General features: G+C 42.8%; 1 protein-coding gene across 1 annotated transcript in view; it reads left to right on the top strand.

Moving 5' to 3' along the window:
- Positions 1–5873: 5873 nt before the first annotated feature.
- The window catches only part of LOC105936352 (E3 SUMO-protein ligase PIAS1), an 80515-nt gene continuing 61265 nt past the window's right edge, over positions 5874–25123 (top strand). The window contains exon 1 of the mRNA XM_036136198.1: positions 5874–5919. Within this exon, the coding sequence (XP_035992091.1) occupies positions 5896–5919 (24 nt within the window). The 5' untranslated portion in view covers positions 5874–5895. The remainder of the gene's footprint in view (positions 5920–25123) is intronic.

Genomic DNA, 25123 nt, shown 5'->3' with positions numbered 1-25123 from the left:
ACAGGACCAAAGGTCCTCTCAATGTCTGGATCTTTAATTCAGTTTTTTATTTTGTGTAACCAACATCTGATATGACAAATAACTTCACAACTTTCTAAACATTTCCAACCAGTTCTGTAAACGCTCCTTCCAAAAGTGCAAATCTTAACGTTATTTGCTGATCCATGTTACATATTTTATATAATAGTACTAAGTCAAATAATTATATATAAAATCACAATCTGATTTGTAAATGCCCCCATCCTGATAAGACATAAAGTTGAAATAATTTCAGAGCTGCCATGTGACACAACACTAGAGATTTTACTTCCCAGATCTTTAACAGAATCACTGTGATGTTGGCTCACATAACACATAAAACCTTTTTTCCTTTTTTGATAATATACATATATATATATATATATATATATATATATATATACACACATTCATACATACATACGTACATATGTACGTACATACACACATTAATATAGTGGAGATAACCAAAATCATCAGCACCACTTTTCCTATTTGCCCACAGGCCTGCCCATTTTTCTTAAAATATTCTGCTATTTAAAGTGTTTTTTGATCCCATGCACTATTACACTATTACAGGATTACATTAGCCTTTAAAATGGGAACCGGCCCACAGCATCACAGATCCTCAGCCATACTTAACAGTTGTCATTTGGCATCACCACATATCCATCCTTTGTTTTGCCAAAAAAAACAAAACATGATTGTCACGTTAGTTTTAAGTTCTACTGCAGACAACAATGACGACGCAGCACGATCAGGTTTATTAAAAATTCTCGGTGAGGTAATGGATCATCTTGGTCCTCCGTGAAGCTCCAACTGGACACTGTGGAGGAGCGCTGAGTGATTATTCTCTAGCTGGGTGAAGGCAGATAATGAACTTCAAGAGAAAAACAAGAGCTTACTACGGACGGTGAATGAGGAAGTGCTGTAGGAGGTGTGCAAACCCACAGAGTCTGAGACTGACAGCTGGCGGCGTTTGGTGGCTTGTTAATGTAGTGTCTCTGTTTCTTTCTGTTCAGGAGGAGGTGAACGGATGGCGTTTAGGGTGGACAGGCAGGTGGGAAAGAGTGGAAAGCAGCTGAGCGGAGAAAGCTGCAGTCTTCAGGAGAGCGATCCGAGGAGCAGTGAGGAGATAAACAGGAGTGATCTCAGAGGGATTTTCCCTTAGATCCAAGGAGTGAAGAAGCAGAGCACTGGATCGTTGGAATGTGGAAACGAGGCTGGAACTGGTTCTTGGAGGACGGGAGGACAAACTTATAAGAGCAAGAACAGATTGACAAGATAGCACTGAGAAAGGTAGGAATGATTACCACGCTGAGTGAAATGGCAATCTGGCCACTTCCTCATGGGATCGGCTCCTCTTTAAGCTCCTCCTGATTGTTCCTATCCAGCTACGGCTGCGGGGCCACACATGGCCAGTCACACCCTGCACAGGAGAGGTAGGAGAGACACAACAAACACACACCGCCCTGCGCACGGCTCTGTGGACGTGACAGTGTGCACAAAAGATCAATCTGTGTCTCATCCATCCCAAGCACCTGCTTCCAGTTAAAGTCCAGGTACAGTGTTTTTCCTCGCTCCACTCCCAACCAGCTGCCGTGCATAAATAAAGCACCCGATGGCTGTTTTGAAGACTTAAGACCGCTAAGATATCTGTTTTTATAGCAGGGTGTTGATATATGTGTCCTGCTCTCTGTTTGCAGTGGCTAGATAAATGTGGTTTCGCTCACATAATAGTTTTTAACACTTCCAGTTGGGATGATTTAATTGTTAATTTTTATTGTTGTTATTGCTCCAACTGTAGATAATAGAAAATTCTGACAAGCATTTTTTTTTTTGGAATTGTTTTCTAATTTACCAAGATTAACACATATCCATCATAAGGCTGTTGACACAACTCTTCTCGGACCTTGCACCAAAACATGTGCTCTTATTTATAAAATTTGTATCTCAGGTGACGGACCACGTTTCTCTCAGAGATACAGTATGCACATTACACCGCAGGTTGTTATTACAGGAAGAGAAAACAGAAAGAATATCAGATTATTTATCCACTCTGGGAAAGCAGCAATTCTCTCTTCACTGTGTTTTTGAAAACCAAGCCTTGCTGTTTTACTTCATGAGCTCCTGAAAACAAAATATATGTTATAGCTTGACATTTTTCCCGTACCGAATAAATCTTGTCACACTGAAGGTTGGATTTCTTTCTAAAATTGTCCGTGCTAAACGGTGTTCAGCAATGAAAGATGAATTCCTTTTATAGGGCTTTTTTAAACATGTTTATCAGAGCAGCCAATAAATGTGGAGTGTGGCGTACAAACTATACTATGAACAAAGGATTTCTAATTGTTTGATCTAAAAGATTGACTCAAACGCGAGTAAACTGTAACTGTCGTATTTAACGTCTTTGTGATGTAATGTAGTTTTGTCGTGACACGTGTTTTTGACATGTGTCTGTACATTTGTTTGTGTTTCTGACATCAGGCCTACATGTCCTGGAAACGATTTTTCCACACCGAGTGCAAAGACGGAGTCCATTCACAGTCATTTCAAACATTTTAAGAGAAGAATAACTCTTTATACTGCTGCAGGATAATGGTCCCACAGTATTTGTTCACGGGGATGTGGATTGATTATTGGCTTGTTTAATCGTTTGTGGTCAGTGGACACCTGTCCCGTCACTGGGCATCAACAATGCAACAGATGGCAGCGATACATGATGACACAATGAGGCCTCTTCTCTCTGAACCAAGCAGCAGAACTAGTTTGTGTCAATAAATCTTTGTGCATTTTGCTTTTTCATAATGGATTTCGTGCACAAAGCCAAAATGTGTTTAGTGTAATGGTGTTTGGTTGAGTGTGGATGAGCAACCCCATTACAGTAAGCAGGGACGTGAGTGGCTGGTAATTGTGCAGGATAAGCAGCTCTAGAGATTTCCCTTCACCTCGGATTTGTTGTCTTCTGAAGTCACTTGGCGCCCCCTAGTGGCTGGACCCGGATTGGCCTCTAACTAAAACTAGGGGATAATTTTTTTTCTCCTTGTCTTCATAAAGACCACATCAGAAAATGCATGTTGAGAACTTGAGGCTTTGCTTTATTTCTGCAACAGTTGAAGAAAATAATACAGTTAAAGAAGTCCTGTTCCACACGGTGAAAGATAAAAGTTATATTCTGAACAGAGATTAGGTCAAAATAATAAAAATTGTCAATAAATTAAATAAAGACATAGATTTAAATACCCACTTAAAAAACAAAAACCTTGTGTCAGTGTTCATGTTTTCACAAAATGCCAAATTTTAGCATGGCAGGAACTTCCAGGAACTGACGAGCAAGCTCACATTTGTCAAAAACGTCGCTGGAAAATCGTCATAAATACCTCAAATATTTTGCAGGGCAAACATGCAAAGAATCCAAGTGCTTCACTGTTTACAGAGTCAAAGAAAACAGCGACAAGGTTTGAAACAGTATCTGAATTTGCACGACCTTCGGCTTGTTGGGCGGATCAGTTTTGGCTTCAGCATGAGGGATAGTCAGAAACTGACTATAAAAGGAGAAAATGTCCCGGCGGTTCTTCGATAGAGGCTGTAGTTTTAAATTCAGCAGAAATTACAACATCAGTTATTTCAGTTATTTCACTTTTAGTAGAAACCTTCCAGCAGTTCAAAGACGCTTCACCACAAAAGTAAAGTAAAGTCACCATATTGGAATGCGTGTTCATTTTGACTTCTAACAAGAAAGCCATTTCAATTTTGTTGTATTTTGGTCATCTGTTGGCGTTTTAGCTTAGGTCAAGTGTTAGCTGACTAAATTTCCTGTAACTTTAATTGACAAAAGAATGAGATCATAGAGGAACTTCTGTTTAAAAAAAAAAAAACATGACAGCCAGAGGAAATATTTGTCCTGGAAGGAAATAAAGTCTGTTAAAAGCAACTAGTTCTGCCTTTTTCACATGACTAAAACTACATCTGGTTTCAGATCAGTGTTGTAGTTTTGGTTTTCTTTGTTGACATACTTGTTCTCATTCTATTTCAGATTTTATCTAGTTTTAGTTTAGTTTTTGAAGGCAAACCTAAAGGCTGCTGATGAGAGATTTCTGTCATAGCTTTAGTCAATTAATTCAACACTGGTTGGAAAAGTAGCCTATATTGTAAAATTTTTATGTCTTTAATGTTTAAAACAACTCCATACTTAATTAATAGGTGTAGATTCTTGTTAATTTGTGACAAATTAGATCTCAACACCTTTCTTATCAAAGAAAGGAAAGTCACATTTCAGATATGAGGACCAAAAGGTTAGATGATAAGAGAAATGATTTGTCATGTGACTTTAAAATGTTTAATTTCTTTAGGGATCTGAGGGCAAAACAACTGAAAACAGTTCAGAAGTTTACATGTGTTTCATGTCAGAAATTACAGCTTTGACCCTTCTTGTTTACAACTTATTTACTTCTCTCTAAGAATGCTGCGCATCAACTTTCCCGGCCAAAAGCTGACTAAAGGTGATCCATTGTTGTCTCAAGTGAGTTGTCAGCCACTATTTATGGGCCTGCTGTGGGAGACCTGGGAAATGTGTGAGCTTAAAGCAGAGATCCAGCCTATAGAGTGGATGCAACATTTTGAAGTTCTGCTCTTTGATCCACTTTGTTACTGTTGTTGCGTGGTGCCCCATCATGTTGGGCTAGTAAATTCACAGATTATCACAAGTTGCTCTCGGAGGATTTTTTGATCCCACTCTTTTTTTCTGGGAAACGATCTTGTGAAGAACTGTGAGAAAGTCTGCTCTCTCTGGGGAGAAGCAACACCACACACAGATTGTATCAGAATGCTTCATGGTGCTGTCAGCATCCTGCTGCGCACTAGCAACTCTCCTCTTTTCTTCTCAGGACAAATGATCTTCCAGATGACCCTGATAATCAGTTTCCTGCTGTCCATCTTTGCACTTCCTGCAGCAATTCATCCTATCCTTGAATTTTCCTTGGAGAGAGGTGGCTTCTTTGCGTTTTTTTGTCAACTGGTTGTTAACTTAAATTCTTTTTTACTCTTCTGTGTGTATGGATTCACCCCAACCACCACATGGGTGGGAACATGATTATCTCGGCAGACAGATATCTTGCCTGACATTCCCTAATACCATGAACCCCCCCCACCCCCAAACAACAACAACTGAATCACTGGCGTGTATTTTCTCTGGGACTGGAAAAGCTGCACTTTCAGATGCAAAATTTGCAGCGGGCTATTTAGATCCAAAATGACGATAGCTGGATGCAAACTAAAAAAAAAGTAGAGAAAGACAAGGAGTTATAGATACATCTGACCCTGTTTAATAGCAAGAGGTCTGGTAATCACACTGACAGATGGAATTAGTTTTATATTGGTACATAACTAAAGTTGACACAGACATTATAACTTTACTCTTCACAGTTTCACCTGTACATGACATGAAATGACCGTACTGAAATTTAGTGAGCCGTCAGTTTAGCGTTTACGTTTCAATATGAATGGCAATAAAAATACATTGCTATTTATTGCAATAAAATTGAAATTTTATTGTTGCTGTCGCAAAGCGATAATAATAATAATTTTAATTAATAATAATAATAATAATGATAGATAGATAGATAGATAGATAGATAGATAGATAGATAGATAGATAGATAGATAGATAGATAGATAGATAGATAGATAGATAGATAGATAGATAGATAGATAGATAGATAGATAGATAGATAGATAGATAGATAGAGGAGTTGATTTTTCCCATACTCAGGTGTACTCTTGAACTCACCACAATCGCTCCGTGCGCGCTCACGCAGCCCCTCTGCGCGTCCCAGTCATGTGACAACACCTCAGCACGCCTGCGCACAGAAATAGAAGATGGCGGAGAGTGCGGACCTGAAGGTAAGGCGCAGTCTGAAATTACTCTAAATTTAAGCCGGTCCTGCAGGGTTTCACCGCGGCTTCGCGCAGTTCTCGGCCGGGTTAAGTGTCGCGAGGGCCGCCGGCTCGTCGGCTTGCAGGTTCCCCGCCGAAACGCGGCAGGAACTTTTTCTGTGAATCGGCCGAGAGCTCCTGCGAACATGTTTATGTTGATGTTGAGAGGCGCTGGTGGGGCTGAGCGGACGCTCTCCCAGAGCGCAGCAGCTCCTGCCCCGGCCGCCCGTCCGTCACGCCGGACGCGGCTCCGTCCCAGCGGCAGCTCGGCCTCCGGCTGCCGTGGCGGGGTTCCCGTGTCGTCTCGCTGCGGGTGCCGGGGCGGCTCGGACGCGGCGGCACAGCGGCAGCCTGGGCGCTGCGCGGCGGGCTGGACACGATGACAGCCGCCTGCCCTCACCTGTGAAGCCGGCGCCTTGGGCGCGCCGTCCCGGGCTCACCGGCGACCCGGAGCGCGGTACCGACGTGCAGCTCGGAGGCAGAGGGTGTGCGCGCAGGTGGAGGGGTCTCACCTGGCCGCAGTTAGCGGGCTCACCTGTTGATGAGCAGAACACGCCTCTCCATGTAACGGGCTGCTCCACCTGAGCTCCTGGGTGGGTTCATCCAGGGGATGGCAGCCCTGGTCCCGTTCTAGATCCGTCCCCGCCGTGTTTTCGCTGATTCCTGTGAAATGTCCAAGCGCTGCCGGCTCTTCAAACGCTGTTAACCAGCAGCTTCAGCCTCTTCCTGGGCGAGCCCGACGTGCCAGATGCGCCCATCAGACGCAGGGACATCCAGCCAGCTCCATGCATGCAGCTCCAGAGTCTGCTGCATGCGCTCTGTTGTGATCCTGGAGATGAGCCCCAAACCCAGCAGGTTGGACTGACCTCGCTGCCACATCTGCTTTTCTGTCAGCGCTGACCTGTCGTTGTTTCAGCTTAGAACTACAGCGCAGCGCCTTAAAGAGGAAATGATGCCGGTGCGTCATTGGTACAGAGGTAGTGGATTTCCATCCAACAGAAAATGAAGAGATTGCAAGGTTTCCCACCTTGAACGCATCACAGCATGTGTCCCTAACCTTTTTCTTTTCTTATTTACCGCTTATTAGTTGTTTTTGTTTTTAACATTAAACCAAAGAAATCCGTTCATCGTCTGATAAAAGGTCTAAGACACGTGTGGATTTTAAGAATCTGTACCTGAATGTATGTTTGTCTGCTTCTGAAAAAACGCAGGAGGGTTTCGTCGTAAAAAGAAATGCGGATTCGGCGTCATTTTCTGTCAGGTGTCCACACTGTCATGACCCCCTGATGTCAAAGGCCAAAAAAAAAAAAAAAAAAACGCACGCAAAAAACCAAAAGCTTTCTTTCGGTCGGGGTTGTTGAGCTGCAGAAGCCAGGCCTCTCACAGCGTGCCATCGCTGCTGAAGTCGGATGCAGTAAGACGAGCGTTTTACTGGTTATGGAACAGGAGAGTCAAGCGTTGAGGGCCTTCGTGTGTGCGGAAATGATCAGGGGTCTTCAACAGGGAGGTTCCCGATGCCCGCCTGACTGGGGACCTCTAGGGGAATGACATCGTCCTCCTGGACCATTGAGGTCCAGATCTGAGTCCCACTGAGGTCATCTGGGGCTGGACGGTAAGGGAAGCTTATAGAAATGGAGCCCAGTGGAGACGTCGGCACCACATGGAGCAACTCTCCCTCCAGCCTGCTGGAAACACTGCTGTCAAGCACTGCGACACCAATCCTTCATCCAGGCCATTAACAAGGACGCTGCAGCTACTCATCAGTCCTTTTCTTTGTGAAAATGTTTCTATTTTAGCATTTTTGTTGTTGTTTTTTTCATGATGTGGACTTTTGATCAGCCTGTTTCAGTTTAATGGTTGTTTGCATTTAATTGCTTACTCAAATTTGACTTTTTTGTCTTTTAGTCTCAGTCCCTTATCTTCCGTTTGCATTTAGAAGCTCGTTTAAAGATCCAACAGTGAAAAACGTGAATTCTTGGCATTTTTTTCAACTGGTCTCACATTTCTGATCAGGAAATCTTCCTCCACCATTCATATTGTCTTACACATAACATTTCTGTACATAGAAAATTTCTTTTTTTTGCTTGGCTAACGTTTCTCTTTTGTCTTCTGCTCGGGGCATTGCAGCAAAGTTTGGCTGAAGTTTACGTTGTGAATGTGCAGTGAAATGACAGTAAAGTCTAAGTCTAGTAGGAATACTTTGTTTTAATAATTATGGGGCAAAGGGGCCAAGGTTTGGTTAACTTAGTACTTGTCCTGCTTATCAGAGCTGCTCCAGGGGAAATTAGCCACTTCTGTTATCAGATCACTCTACCCTTCTAATTTTTTAACTTTTTGACTTCTTGCTTTACTACAGTCTAACACCGATGGGCATTTTTTGATGCTCTTAAGTTGAGTTGACTTGTGGATTCAGCCGTAGAGGGAAGCTTTCCCTCTGCTTGCTAACACTTTTGGCACAGTCCTGAAAAAGTATGTTTCCACACTTTTCCTTCGTCTAAAAGATTAAAGAAAGGGATTTCTAAACATAAATAACTAGTATTTTGCTTTGTGTTATTTATTTTAAAGGGTGTTCTTTATCTTGTAAAACCAGGAGGACGTCAGTCTGGGTCTATCGATGGCGTTGTTTTACTTTTTACCATCTGCTGGAATACAGAGTTTCTGCTCAGCCACATAAGATCTGAGGCAGGGTTAAAATTTAATTAGATGGTTTCTGAAGTCCTGAAAAAAATCGACAAAATGAGCACGACAAAATGTTGGTAGTGTCCGATTTTATGATCTAAAAGAAAAGATATTACAATTTCAGGGAAATGAAGGGCTTTTTTCTAAACTTTCTATGGTATTGAGATGACATCATTCATGTTTGATTGGTCACACCAAAGCCTAAGTGTTTGCCAGATTATTGATCGATTTTGTTTTTGTGACTCAAACGGAGAATTCTCTAATAAATGCACTGATACGTTTTAGAGCAAAAACGTCTCCTGTGGCAGCTTTCTGGCTAGTAGACCCTTCTAGGTGAAGGTTTGAAATGTGGCTCACAAACTGAGATTTAAAGGAATTTATCTTGGTGTAGGCCTTTCGAATGTTAAATGTAAATGTTTGGGTTCGTAAAAGAGAGCTCATCTAAATGAATAGTGTGGACGCCGAAGAGCTGCTAAATGACTTGGCTGAATTCAAAGCCACCTTCCAGTTGTGTTTGGGGAAGATCCACATTATAAAGCCCAACTTTTTGTATCAAAATGTCATTAATGCTATGAAAACCTTACAGAAAATTACAACTTCTGTAGATATCCCATGTTAAAGCTAATTATTTTTTCACTGTACAAGATGAAAAACATTTTTTTAGTCTGAGGTGTGTTTACATGACGTACTTAAATGAAATGCTGTTAGGTTAGATGTACAGGTTGGGTCAAAAGGCTCCGCCTTCAGCTCCTGGGATCCGCTGTCTGATGCAGCGCGTGTTACTAAAATTATTGGGTAGGATTACTTCTAATTTGGTCATTCTGGAAAACGTGTCTTGCTTTCTTTGCAATGCAAGCACAAGTGTTAAATAAGTGCCCCAAGTAAGGGTGGGCGGTATGGACATCACATTTCATCACGATATATTGTTGTAATGTTGAGAAAACGTGATGTTAAAGACTTTTTCAGGTAACCGCATGGCTAGGACTGCATGTCAATTATAGCCCAATCAGCACAAATACTGTCCTTAAAACACATTTTAAAATGTAACATATATTAAAACAAAATTCTAAACATGTTTCATCAGGACTGGAGTTACATAAACAAGTATGACTTTTTTTATCAAACTGCACAAAGTAAATGATTTTAATTAGATTTTTTAATTTATTGATGCTCTCAATAAACCAACAGCGGAAAAATGGTGAAAAAATGGTTTTGACGATGACGATAAAACGATACGACAAAGGCCCCGCCCAAAGTCCAAATGTTAGATTTACAAGGTAGGACTCATGAACATCTATGAACTGATGCACTAGACTCTCTGGCTACGTTCACACCGCAAGGAAACGCAACCCATATCCGTCTTTTTGCTCATATGCGACCCGTATCCGTCTTTTTGCTCATATGCGACCCATATCCGTCTTTTTCACGGCCCAATTCCGATCTTTTCAACCCCCAAAAAATCCAATTTGGGCCACTTCCCTATATGGTACTAATTTGGATACGTATTGGATTTTTTCTTTCAAAATGTCCGTAGCCTGAACGTTCACGTCCCATTTTATCCGTCTTTCACATCCCTTTCATCTCTCACTACAGGTCCACACAGTAGCAGCAGCAGTTAGCGCTCCGTAAAAGGCCGTTCTTATCTTACTGCATCTCGCTATGGCTCCCATTGCTCAGCAACTTCCTAATAATAACAAAGAGAGACGCCGGCTGGTATTTTTTTGTTGTTATTTTTTTACTTTATTGAACACTTCTAGAAACAAATTCACCACAACTTCTGTAAACGGCGCGCTGCTCTGTGACGTCTCCTCCTGTTATCAGCTCACTGGGTCGCTTTGTGGTCTTTAACCGTTCAGACAGAAGCTTGACGGCGGTCGCATTTAACAGTAACATGATCCAGGGTTCCCACGGGTCCTTGAAATCCTTGAAAGTTTGCGAATCTGAAAAAATAAATTCAAGGCCCTTGAAAGTTCTTGAAAACAGCCAAAGAAACACCTTGTCCTTGAAAGTCCTTGAATTTTTTTTTTGGGGTTGAAAGTTCACACGGATGACGACTCGTGTGTCATTATTTTACTACCACACGATCTTTTAAAATTATGTTGATTCCGCAGACTTTTAATTTGCAAAAGTACGTTCGCTCTTCTTCGTTAGTTGGTAGGCTACGGTTTAGGCCTACATGCGTCCAATAGGTTACATTTACGCAGTGTTGCCAACTCAGCGACTTTGTCGCTATATTTAGCGACTTTTCAGAGTCAAAGTCAAAAACTAGCTTAATCAAAGATGAAAGTAAGTGAAACAAATTTATATAATTCTGAACATCTTGATGCTGCACTTTTTTCCATAAAATTCCTTGAAACGGTAGGCTAATGTACATCTTATATGTAATGTAGTATGGCATAGCCATGTACTGTGGATATAAATGTAGGCTATGAATATGATCAATATCAATGTAGGCTATAAATTAAGTCCACTTTCTAGCATTGCTTCTGACCCAACAACTTCTATGCCGTTTAGTCTTTTATTGAATTTGCATTGTATTAAAATATGATAACCTATTCAGCGGTCACAGTAGGTAAATGCCGCCACGTGTGGTCCTTGAATTTGAGGAAATTGGTCCTGAAAAGTCATTGAAAGGTCCTTGAATTTGATGTTCACTAAGGTGTGGGAACCCTGATGAACGGCCACCTCAAAAAAAATCGTAGTTGAGCATCAAGACCTGCAGGGTAAAGGTAGCCTTCATCTCGTAGATGAAGATGCTGTTGAGATGTCTCTGACGTCCTGTAAGTATCGACTGGCAGAGATAGAAATGGTCAACATTCACTGAGCACTGATGGCAGGAAAGGCTTTGTGCGTAGCTAAAACCTGGCCATCAAGAAACTAAAAGCCACGCGCTGATGATGACTTTGTGTCTGAAAGAGCAGCTAAATGAGTTGAAATCTTCACCAACACAATGATTATTTCTAGAGGGCCGCTTTTAGACACCTCCATTTTCTTTTAGGACTAAAGGTTTGTTTTATCTGGCATCCTTTAAGGCAGCACCCTGGCACCACTGGATTTTGTCATCCTTGTTACTTTACTGATAAGCTTTGAGCAGATTACATTCAGTCGGGTTTCATCGATACGTTAAACAGACTGTTTTCATGCTATAGCGAAGCTCCGAAATCCAGACACATTCACTGCAAACGGTGTCTCTCTCCCTTTTCGTTTGGGGAAAAAAACGGGAAAACTGAGCTCCCGTCATTGACTTTTATCATCCTTCTAATTCTGTTTCGTGCTTTAAAGGATGGAGGCTGACATTTTAAGCTTAAAGGCCTGTTTCTTTTCCGTCCACGTGCGTCGTTCACACACAGAGCGGGCAGCGCCGCCGTGGCTGCCAAGCGTGCGAAGATACAGCCGTGACGGTGCGGAAAAGAGCAAACGCAGAATAATTACCAGGGCAGATTTATAATGTGCGTAAATGACTGTTTGCATTGTGTGCTCCGCTGTTAGAGCGAAGCGTTATTTGCACCGATCACGTCAGATTCTCTTAAAATATTGATTGTTTTTTTTTTTCCTTTTTATTTCTTGTGTGTCTGGAAACGAGGCGTCGTAAAGCTTTATGGGCAGAACACAGGCAAAGAGAAGCAGCGGAGACAGAGTTTGCTTATTGACTAATTCACTGCGTTATAAATGTGGAAAATCTGACTTTGTCTCGGCTTTTGGTCTGCGAATTATCAGAGGATCATCGAGGGGGGGAAACCATTCGGGCACAAGTATTGTAATGTCGACGGAAGTCGTCCGAGTTCTCCATCAGCTTTTATTTTATTTCCAGTCAAACTCGGGGTAGACGCTGGCTGCTTTTGAAAACAATGCATCCTTTTCTGATGCAGAGTTGATCCCTTAAGTAAAATTGATATTTTTTTTTCTCTTTGCTTGCTTGTAATTCACATGGCGTACAGGAGCCAGAGCAGAACACGGAGGCGCTGTGGAAGTGCAGGGGCTTGGACCGCTGACCTATCATGTTCATCGTGTCTTGCCCCTGCAAAGCTCTCAGACCTTCAGTCTTTAATATGCATGCATCTAAGCGAGCATTATGGGCTCCTAATCATCCAGCCCTGCTGGGGATCTTCTGGCCACCTGGAGTCCAGGGCCTGTCCCGTCTTGTTCCCATCGGTAGTGCACACTTCTAGGGTCATTTCACTCCGTTGATGCTTCTCATGTCAAAGAAAGCAGATCATGGAGGCGTTAGGAAGAGGACATCCTGGCGTTTTGCATGTTCTGCCCTAAGTTGTACAGCTTTATCCTCAATCCTGGGCATAGACCTGCGTTGCAGTCACCTCCGATAAAATCAGCACACGTGAAAGCCTCTGATGTTGCCGAACTCTCCCCCCCCCCTCCAAATGTGTCCTGTTGCCTGCCGTTTTGTTTGAGAGGATCCGCCTTTAGCTTCTTTGAACTGTCTTCTTTCTTCTCCAGGAGCTGCAGCAGCCCGGCAGTACAAACGGCCGTCTGTGTGCTGGCGGCTTATAGGTGGAGACAGTCTATTTGTAGAGCCTCTGGCTAGGTTAATCCCTAATGATACGGCCCCCTGTTCTTTGCTTCCCTGCATCCTTTCAACACCTGCCCATTTCTCTTATTGTTGCTGTCATTATCGCCGCATTTAATTTCCAGTCTGAGCAGAGCGAGAAGTTCAGGTGGAAATGTCAGATTTGTGCGATTGCTGCACGCAGCACCAGGATAAACCCGATAAACGGAGGAGAGAGGCAAAGCAGACGGGATAAACCCCACCAAGGCAAAGTTGATACAGATGTTGCGCGTTTCTTCTGTTACGCCGACGTCAGAGATGCTTAGCATCTGGAGCGAACAGGCGGAGACGGTTTGTTGCCTCTCGTCCGTGTTCTCCGAGGTTCGGCGGTTGCCCCGCCGGATAAAGATAACAAACATGTTTTGTCACTTCAGGCAACGTGATCCATGCTCCACATGTTCCGCCCAGTCGAGCCCCCTCATCGTCAGACTTTTCTTGCCCCGCGAGAGCACACGCTGTCTGCGGCCATCGACTTTTTTTGTGCGATTTTAGCCGAGATGGAGCTTTCCTTAACTCCTGTGGTGATTTAGTTACTCGGTGCCGTTGCTGTGGAAACATGTCACAGTGGAGATGGACACGGGTAGACGGCAGCGTGGGGCTCGGCCGCTTGTTTCCAGCTAGAAGGAGGAGAGAAAAGGCGTTTCTGGGATCTTTGGATCTTTAAGTAGGAGAGACGCTTTGGTAAATTAATGAAAAGAGGGTGCTGCTTCCTCCTGTGGCGAGCATCAGGAGTGCTGAGAATCAGTCGGTCCTTCTATCGGCAGCTCTGTGCAATTTGGGTGCAGAGATTTTGACCCGTCGCCTTTATCGCGTATGACGGATCTAACATTTGCTGCTCTATGGCACAAGATTCAAAGAATAACATCCACCAGCTTTGGTTTCCAATTTCTAATCCATCTCAAACACGGCCCTGCAGTATGTAGACTACATTTAGTGAGAAGTGATGTTACATTTTAGAACAGACATAATGGGATAAATGTGAGCAAAAACACTGTGGTTTCCTGATTATTTGCTATTTGAAGAAAAAAAAAATATTGTTTAGCAAAATTCTAAAAATGTAAGACCTGACAAATTAATAACCACATAATAATAATAATAATAATTGTCTATATCGTTATAAATATAATAGTTTATTTATAGTTAGTGATTTTACCCACAGTGGGGGAAAGTCAGCAGGGCGGGTCGGCCCAAAAATCTGCTAATGTGAGATGGAGTGAAGACCGCAGTGCGTGAGGAGAACCGGTCCAGTCCAACCGCATCTGCTTCAATTGTTCACCTTTAATGAGGCGGCGCTGGACGCTGTCGGATCCTGTGAGCTGATCACAGACCCGGCTGTAAAGACCTGGTTCTGAAAGCCAATGAAAAGGAGAGGCCGAGAAACACCCACCGGGTGAAAAACAACTTCACAACATTATGAACATAAAATGCTGTGAATAAAAAAACTCTGAATGACAATAACATATAGATTAAAACAGCAACAAAGACATAGTTGGACATTTAAGACTAAAATCCAGTAAATAATAAGGGTGATAATAATAAGACCTAATTTAAAGAATAAGACATTTCTGGATGAAGTATTTTCCACATAGAACAAACCTGTTTATCATACTTTTGTAATATGTTCTTGCATGATCCAGACCAAAACATGTTAATATCGTCTGTTGCGATTGACAAAAGAAATTTTTTAGATCACAGCCAACTTTGACAGTCATCCCAAGACCCACAAACAACCTCACAACTTCAAACACACGTTCCTGGCTCCCAACATGGGTAAAACGAAGGATACGGTCAACGCTGTCCGCATCACATTCACTTGGGGGTTCGTATATTTAAAATTGTGACTCCTTCATTTCATGTGGAAGCGTCACAGAAATCCACCCTGTCTAAATTCAGGGAATATCTCCTGTTGCCAGCACCTACTGGTATGTTTGTTCCTTTTAAACCGAGAGTCTCCCTGAACACAGTAGTCGGCTACGCCGCAGAGAAACAAAATAACCATCTCCCTTTTGTTCTTTTCTTTACATAAGAACAGGGTTGTACAGATATGTTCTGCTCCTTTTATCCCTATTTTTTATTTCCTCTGAGGTTCATACATTCACGCTCACTGTCGGCGTGCTGTGAACACCCGAAACTGAAGTCAGATTCCTACTTTGTGCACACAATAAAGCGGATTCTGAGTGTTTGAGGCGCTCTGTTGGCTTTGGGTGCGTTCAGAGATCCTGTAGTCTGTGATCCCTCAGCAGGTCCAGCGGTTTAGCCTGAGATCCTGCCGAGTCGTGAAACAAAAACCCCCGCCTCTGGTTTGTCTAAGATCTGTCATCCTAATTGGGTTTAATGTAAAGTCTAGTGTCAGGTAGAGATGGAGACACTGATCAGTGCTGTTGGAGCTCTAAAATAAACACGTACTGTGTGGTGAGAGGTTTTGACTTTCTCCTTCTAAAGTTAGCTGATGTCGTCTGGTTGTTCAGCCACGTCGACAGCGCCTGCAGCTGTGTCCCCGTCACCCGCACACTCCATCGCAGTTTTTAGAGGACATGTGTTTCGAGTTACTGATACCTTATTAGAAAGGGATGTGTGGCGGGCGTCCATGTTGTCGCGACAGGAAGTATTTCCAAACGGCCAGCTTCCTGTTTCTGTTCACACGGACGGACTTATGAGGAGTGTGCAGCAACAGGTGGGGCAGGGGCGCATTAACCTGGTCCACTCACAGCAGGTAGGATAGAAAACCCGTCACTCCACCCAACTCCAGGAGGGGGGGGGGGGGGGGGGGGTCACCAACTTTTTTGAAACTGAGCAGACTTGTTGTGGCGTTGACCCAATGCAGCACCTTGGTGCAATTGTTTCCTTAGAGAAATGTCAACATTCTCTTAAAACAAAGCCATGACTGTTGTTTAAAGTGCGAGAGGACTTGCCTAACAACCCGCTTCATGTTTTGTGAGTTTTTTTTTTTTTTTTATTGCATGGGGAAATGGTGAGGGAAGAGATATCCACCATCCTGTGAGCTATCGCGTGTTATTGCTTGACCGCTGCTGGTGGAGGTGAATGGCTGATTAGTGGGTCCTTGTAAAACTTAGTGACAGACTGGGGAGATAATTCAGTTATTTGAATAAGGTGCTTTGCAGCTGGGATACAACTAACACAGGCAATAAACTCGCCCCAGGACTGGAATCGCCCCCCCCCCCCCTCTAGACGAGGGCTATCCCAGCTATTAGCCATCAGACGCAGCTGAATGGCAGCAGGTGGGAGAGGCCGATTAGTTGACTAGTCAGCCGTTATTTTAATCCACCACTACTTTCCTTTCTCAGTAACGGTACATGTGTCTCAGCGCTTCTGCAAGCAGGTGTGCAGGCCTCTACTGTGTGTTATCCTAAAGATTGTCCTGTTGGTCATGTAGCAGGAATTCAGACATTATTCCTGTGATCAGAACTGTCTTTACTCGCAGTCATTAAAACATAGTTTGTGATTTGTGGAACCTTTTTATTGTTTTTTAAGGATGATTTGATATTTTCTTAGATGTGCTGATCACCTTACCAGTGGGTCAGGTCAGGCACTGAGGCTGCAAAAGGACTGAAGCTAAGCGGGATTATTGTGCGCTGAACAGATGCCCGTTCCGCAAACTGGGATAAAATCTTTTAGAAATGGCAGCGTGATTAAGAAGCGTTTATAAAGCAGAGCTGTACTATTTTCAGAAAACACGTAGTTGCAATGCTGTTGTTGTTTTCTTTCTTTACTATGATAAAAAGATCCAGTAAATCTAAAAAATATAGATGAGGCGTATTTATTGAGGGCACTTTGAGTGAGTCCAGCTGGTCGGGTTTATAATGAGGGACCGAGCATTAAGACATGACTTTAATCACATATTGACATCCAGACTTTGTTTTGGAGACGTTGTCCACTAGGGAAGCACAATATAATATGAACCTTTTTAACATTTTGGTATGGCAGCCATTACATTTAAAGCAGTAGCATACCTTAAAACCAGAACACTGCCCAGTCCTGTTGTATATTAAACAGGTACTCAGCTGGGAAATCCTATTTTAATTTAGAAGTACGTAAAATAAAATAAAAAATGTAAAACCTTTTGGTATTGCATTGAGAGGTTTAATTTCAAGTAAAGTGTTTGCAACATGTGAAATGGGGAAGTGTTGAAAACTCTAAAACACTTATTCCAGTCCCTCGTTATCTGTTAATTAAGGTTAAAGGTAATCTTTCGATGTTAGAAGAAAAACCTGGAGTTGGAGTCACAATATATCGGCATCGGCCGATGTTAGCCATTTTCTCAAAGTACTGATATCGTTCCCATCAATAAAACTGGGCTGGTGTTGATAACCGTTGTTTATTATTTCCATTTTGTTGCCGTTTGTTTGTTATCAATATTTGATATTGATATGGACCCAAATTCTCGTATCAGTGAATCCCGGTTTTGGAGCGGCTCAGCCGGAGTCGTGTTTAAAATCTATTAGAGAATCTGGAGGGAGCTAAAAATTAGGGTGATGGTAAGGAGACCTTCCAATTGCAAATATTAGGAGCTCATAACAAAAGCTCAGTCATCAAAATATTAGTGGAAACGCACAAAAAAAGCTCTCTAATCTGTAATACAAATAAAGGCTTTTTTATTGAGAAATTATTTTAAGCATGCCATCTGAAAGGCCATGTGAAATGCGGTACCGCGCACGTGACGTCACCGTCTCAAGAGCAACGCCCCTTTTGCCGCTTAGGTAGGGCATACAAATAAAGAAGCACGGATAACCCAGCTATTACAAGCGCAACAGAACCAGCGATATGACCGACTTTACAGCCGTTAAACTTTCCCAAGACGATGTCCCAGGCACACGGATTACTGGTCGCACTGTCGAAGAACACACCAACCTTCGGCTCAAACGATGGCTTGAGGTTCGATGGCTTAAAAAGACTGGAAAACTGGCCGAGTTGATGAACGGTAAGCTTTGTTTTTTTTTCCTGCGCGGCGATCATGGCGTCGGCCATTTTTTTTTGTTGTTGTTGTTTGCAATCACCGTCCAGGAATGGGTATATGTTTAATGTTTGTCTCATTTGAAATGTTTTTGAGTAAGCTATCCTGGTAGCAGGCTATCATGTTAGCGCCTGCTACCATGATAGCCTATATGCTATCATGGTAGCAGGCGCTACTTTATTAACATGTCGGCCACCAAAATACTCTTACCTTGACTTGATGTCGCTGGAATTGGGTCAGGATGTTCTTCGGTTGGGCCCTTTCCTCCGACAAAATGCTTGCTACATATGTACTTGAATTTGGTAACTTTTTCCGGGTTGAACTGTTGTGTAGGCCGACCGCACCGGTGTTCCAAGCGTACACATTTCTCCTTGGCAGTCTTGAAGAAAACATCCTTCATATGCGGCCGATCAGCGTAACTCGAGTCGCTGTTGCACGTTCCATAGCAACAATGTTTAAAAACCATGGTCTTAGATTTGGAAAAAGCAGTCGTTTACCGAGTAAAACCAAGGGTAACGCACGTCTCTTTTACAGCGAAACAGCGGCGGACTATGCAAGCTCGCCCTACTGCGTACCACGTGATGTGACGTCATCGTGACGTTGTGTTTCTAAAAATAGCTCGCGTGCGGTACCCCATTAAAAATGGATGACATATTTCTTTAAACTCATACTTCCTTTGCATTGTTTTATCTCCTCTTTTCATATCTGAAATAAAATAAAATAACTTGTTATCTAAATCTACTGGAGGTACGGATAATTTTGGACTAGATGAAGAACAAATAAATACACATAAACACACGTGCTGACGGAGGCATTTTCCGTTTTTTCCTGCATTTGAGGAAAAGTTGAACCTGAATGTAAAGTATGACGTTAGAAACCGAGGCCTCCGTCTATCGTGGCGAACGGTTTCTTCTCATGGGGCGTCTGCAGCCTGTAGTCACACGAGCCAACGTAGTGATGGATGCTTACTGGAAAAGATGTTTTTTATTGAGGTCTGACCCGTCGTGGCTTCTACGCTGAACGCACCAAACGCTCCTCATTGTTCTGGAAATGATCTGCCGCCAGCAGAAAATCCTCCTTGATTCGCAAGAAAACAAATTAGTGTGCTTTGCTTTAAACTGCGCTGTTCTCTCTTCCCCTTGTGAAGTCTCCAAATTAGAGGAGGGCAACGGCACAGTTTACTAAATATCATCACGTTCATTTTTGTTGGGGAAGTAAAGGTTAGTTTGATCAAATCAGCAACATCTTGTTTGTTTATTCTCAGTTTGACTGAGTTTCTCTCCAGCTTAGTCAGTGGACCATTTATCTGCGACAGAGTTTCGCTGTGTTCCTTGTTTCTGTTTGTGAGAGAAAGCCGTTTTGGGAAATATTGTGTATCGACTGCAGTGTCTCTGAATTTTAACGAGCTGTGTACAGTTCTTTCTCATCTATTACCCCGGGTAATCTCATAAAGCCTCTGCTCACCTTTTTACAGCTCTAATTGTTTGTAATATTTATCATTCGGTTTCCTGAGATTGCTGTTTTATTGTCTGATCTTTGGCTGGTCGATTTTGTTAAAAAAAAAAAAAAAACAAACAAACCAGGAAGCCTCACAGTTAACGATATCAGGCCCCGTTATTAAATGGCAAAGGCCCACTCTACAGTCTGTGTGCGGTGAAGAGGTAAGCTGCTCCAGAGATTAGGGACATCTACTGCATTAATATTTTAGATATTTAATATACCTAATATCTAATGCTGTAAAAGTTCATCTGAGTAGTCCGGTACATGATTGGTATGCAGAGTACAAATCTTTTTATATTGTGTAAATGGGTGTTGTAATTGCGTGATGTTTTGGGTGTGTTGCAGGGCTAGGGCTACTTTACTGGCTTTGCAAACTCAGGGAAATGCCCAGAGCAGCACGTCTACATTCCCACATGACTCATTGAGTTTACGCTATATTCTAATGCTGCGTTCAGACCCAACGCTGGTTTGAGCATCAAGAAGGCCTCCAACGCCTCAACATGGACGCTTGTGCCGTGCGGTCTGCGGCCCTTTGGGGCATTGGGCGCTTAGAGTTAATCCAGCTGTTCAAAAATGTTATTTGTATGAGGTGCAGTGACACATGGCACTTTAAATACACCAACAGTCCATACACTACATCAGACCAGTCATTGGGACTGATAATGAACACATTGCAATGAAGGCTGACATGTTGCACAGCTCTGATTCCAGTAAGTAAAGTAAGTTTAGTCACTGAAGGGGTGCTTGTTTTACACATTGTCATGCTTTCATAGTTAGCTTAAGACGCAGCAGACCAAATAAAGTTTCCCAGCGTTCTGCGTCGCCATCCTGCATTTGTAGCGGGATGCGGAGCAGAGAAGAAATCTTCTGCCCCCATCAAGGCTGTCGTCTTCCTCCGAGCGACGCAACCGCAGCCCGTAGCTGCGGTCAAACATCAAAGAGGCTACTCTCGAGATAAAAGGCATCTGTGGTCCTGCCCGGCCCCCGAGTCTCCTGCTCGCGTCTCCGCCGGTCCCCTTCATCTCTAGCTGTGCCGACCTCTGCCAACCGAGCTGGTTAAAAGGCTGCAGCCGAGCGCGAGTACGACTCCTCTGCGTCTTCTCTTCCTCTTTTCCATCGCCACGGCCTTAAACCTCTGTCTCCAATATCCTTCTTTTGAGCTTTGCACATTCAGGGCGCTCCATTCTGTCTCCACTAGACAGAAGGTTCGGTTCTCCTCGCCCATGGGTGCTTTTGTTAGTGTTTAGAAACGGCACATGTTGAACCCTGGGTATCTTGGACCTGGATCAGAAACGCCCATGTCAACATGTCACAATGCTTAGCATTGAACGCAGCTGGTTCTAGATCTCTATCTTCCCGCTGCAAGCTGCGACCAAAACCTCCGTAGCCTCAGGTGCGGATGAAACGGCATTTAATGATTAAACGAGAATTCTGTCAGAACCGCGTCCAGCCGGGCCGCCCGGTCTCATCCAGGCTACCAGAAGACCCGCCGTCATCTACGGGTTTGTCCCCCAGACGCGGTCTTCTGTTCGAGCCACGGCGGCACAGCGACCGGGGTTCTGGAGAGAAGAGAGAGGGAGAAAACAACAGACGGAGGCATTTCATAGTTAAGCCTGAGTCAGAGAAGCTGGAAGGCTAAGAGGTGGGGGGATGGGAGGACAAAGAGGGGAGGAGGCTGGCACTCAGCGCACAGCCCTGTTGCCCAGAGTTGGAGCTTTATATAATGGCCAGGTAGTGTTCAACCTCTGCTTCCACCCCCATCCACCTACACAACTGCCACACACCTACATAAACACACACACACACACACACACACACACACACATCCTGCAGAGACCGGCTGGCACAACATGAGCCTCACCATCTCCCAGCCTCCCGGGATCCAAAAGAACTGCATTACTGTTCACCTTCTCAAAACCAAATAAAATAAGAAAAAAAAAAAAGCTGCGCAGCTTTATTTTCACTCTGCAAGTAAGTAAGCATGGACAGCCCAGTGGTGTTGTGTAGAAAAACAAGCCAGGTATTTAAGGTTTGCACCAGCCGCTGCTTTTAGGCTGCTTAAACAGCAGTAACAGGTGAAATGAAGCGGCCATTGATTTTTTTTTTTTTTACTGTCTTTGTTTATGGCTGCAGGTTGCATTCAGGCCAGCTACCTCCAGCTTTCCTTCATCATGAAAATAAAATTGAACAAACCTGAACATAATTTACCCAAAAAGAGAGAGAGGCGGGGAAACGGCGTGAGTGCAAGGGCTTCAGGTTTGCTTATAATAATTTTACCATTTGTGTTCTTGTTCAACATGCTTTTTCTAAAAGCATCTATAGCCTAGCCACGATTTTGGCTTTTCTGTTCAAATGTACACATAAAGATTCATATGGAAGCCTGAATATAAGATAAGAAAATTCTTTATTGTTCCACAAGGGGGAAATTGGGGCGTGACGGTGGCAAAAACACATAGACACTATATCAGTAATGAAAAAATAAGCTAATTTAATCTAAAGTTCTAAAGCAACAGAGAATTAACTTATCATTTTTTATACATAAGTTATAAATTCATTTTTTATGTCTATACCTACAAATTACTTTGAAATTAAGCAACTTATACAAGTTGGAGCTTTTTTTTTATCAGGAGCCTGAATAAGTCAGAGGAAATGAACTGAGCAGCTTTCAGTACCCCTCTTGTCTTGATTTATCTGGGTTTTACTTCTTCTGCTCTTGAGAAGTTTTTTAATCAGTATTTATCTCTCTTTTTTTATTTTTTTTCTATCTGACACTAGCAGCTTTTTCTTCTTTTTGTCCAGTACCTCATTATTTTAACAGGTATATTGTTTTTGTCTGGTGAGCCACTTAACTGTGACCTGTGAAACGTTCAGATACTAATAACTCAAGGAACAACTGTTTTTAAACCCCCTTTTCTCTTTACTCTGTTATTAGGACATATTTTCTCTTAAGTGGAATCCTAAATTTGACAGAAAATCGGATACCCGCCAACAAGACAATTATTGGCTGAATAAAGCCTGGTATACAGGTGGCGATTGCCTGGCAGATAATCCTGTTTCAGATCTTTCCTGGATTTTCTTACTGCACTTTCTTAAGGACCTGATATTCAGAGACTCGTCTTTTATTATAGATAATTTAGGTACACCTCTTCCTCTTTTCCACATTCATCACTTTATTATTTTTTTACACCCCCACTTAGCTGTTTGCTTTCATGCCCAGTTTTCTGAATACCAGGATTAGGACAACTGTAATATAAATGCAAGAAAGTTTGTGTCCTTGAAAGTAAATTATAAACGAATCGCACTTTATATATACATGTATTTATTTATTGATTTATTTATGTAATGTAATGTAATGTAGTTTCTGTCATCTTTTAGCCTCTAGTCCCCTATAGAAATACATTGCAGTCCGTACCAGGACTTAATGCTCATATGTTTTTGACAAAGTGTCACTAAGACTGAATATGAAAGGCCTCACAGAGGCTAATTCTGACCGGTGCTCTATAGGCTCAGAGCTCATGTTTAAAGTGTTTTTAGTTGCTGCCTTTATCAGCTCATCTTTTCAGGGGTTTCTTCCCTAGACTCTCCTGGTTGGGCCTTCTTTCTCTCATGAAGACAACATGGGTGCTTATCTGCGTCTTGCAGGCCACGACCAACATGTCTGTGCTTTCAGATTGCATATTCAAAACTTCACAGAGGTCTGAAGGTCCAAATTTTACTCGAAAAGCAAAATATCTAGCTTCTTGTGTCTGTTCGGTGTTTATTTAAGGCTTTCTTTGACGGTTTTATGTTTTTTGGAACATATATATTGTATAAAGTTGCCTTTGTGCAGGATTTATGCTCCAAAAACGCTTCTCTTTTGACAAATCTAAGCTGTAAATGGGTCATATTCTGCTCATATTTTCTCACTGTTGAAGCCTTTGCCTGCAGTGTGCCTGGTAATTAGATTAACTGTTAGATCATAATCTCCAGAGGCCTGTCTCATAAAGTTATAGTCGGAGTGTTTGTTTTAGATAATTGTTTGCAGTATGAGCTCTAAAAGCAATTCGCATGTTTTCATACACTGTGATGAATGTTCACCGCGCCCCCCCCCGGATGGCTGCAGATGCTTCCTGGAGGCTTGAAAGTGTACGTTCAGGAGATCGCTGAAGGCCCAGAGTCAGAGTCAGAAACAAGGTGTGGTCCGAAGGCTTGTGTTTCACCGCATTACTCAGCTGTGTCGTCATAAAAGCAAGAAAACTATTTATGGTATTCTTGGTCCCCTTATGCAATGGAAACAAGAAGAAGTGTGGTCTAGGCTTTAGCTGTGAAGGCAGAGCCTTTCAGTCCTTTGATCAACCTCCTTGTTAAGTGTTGCAGGAAATAATCATGGCGAAAAAGCTTTTCAAAGGGGAAGGCTTCTCAGATTCCCTGCAGATTTGTCACATACACTTGAGGAGAATATAATTGCGTTGGTGTCATATGACAGTCATGTGGCTGAATGCTGCACTGGAGGTTTTGGGCATGCAGAAAACCATTTGGCCGGCACATGCGACCGCTGCGAGCTTAAGCATCTCCCGTGATGCGCCCGTGTTGACTCATTGCACGCCAGGTCTGTGGCGCGGCTGCAGCGTCTCAGTGGCTGCCGTAAGTGATGTCTGAAAAAAAAAAAAAAAAAAAAGTGCAACTGTAACCCGTGAAGGTTAAGTTTGCAGGATTACACGCTCTAATTTCAGTTCAAGAAGCTTCTGCTGTGAAAGTTGACTGTTTTTTAAACAGGACTTAGGTATAGCAGACTGCTAATCAAGATTAAATGCACTGAAAAATACATGCATGCAGTAATATCGCTGACATCTTCATCAACAAACAAAAGAGCTTTTGGGGTGCTTTGCACATACTAACATCTCTATATGACACACATGCAAAAAGAGTACTGTCTGTGTTGGCACATGGCGGGCGTAGTTTTTCTCAGGTGTCTCTAGCTTCCAGCCACAGACCAGAAATCTGCATGTTAGGTAGACCCGCACAAGCTCAGAGAAACACAGCATCACAATATTATTATTATTAAGTTCCTGATAATAAAATACCTGCTCCGTCTCCCTCACTCGTTCTGTTTGTTTGCTGTCGTCATGATTTCCGCTCTGATTTCTCAGAGTTTAAGCGTTTCAGCCTCCCAGGTGGAGGACGGGCTTGGTTTCAGTGGCAGTGAAGGTCCAACTGGCCAAATATTTATGTGCCAATTGTTAAACATTACTCTGACAAATATTGTATTTATGCAGTCCTTAACTATTGCAAAGTTGCACACATTGATACTGTGATGATGGCTGCTGTTCAGCATATTCTGCAGCTGCAATGCTTGGTTAACTGGCCTCTCATCCGCTCCACGCAACCTAGCAAGGAGGACGGACGGACCAGTATGAGCATTTTAGCCGATGTTGATGTTCAAAATTGGTATTGCTGTTATGGCCTGTAACCAATAT

This window comes from Fundulus heteroclitus, chromosome 4, assembly GCF_011125445.2.
Source record: "Fundulus heteroclitus isolate FHET01 chromosome 4, MU-UCD_Fhet_4.1, whole genome shotgun sequence".
NCBI lineage: Eukaryota > Metazoa > Chordata > Actinopteri > Cyprinodontiformes > Fundulidae > Fundulus > Fundulus heteroclitus.
This window is presented reverse-complemented; position numbering and strand designations above follow the sequence as displayed.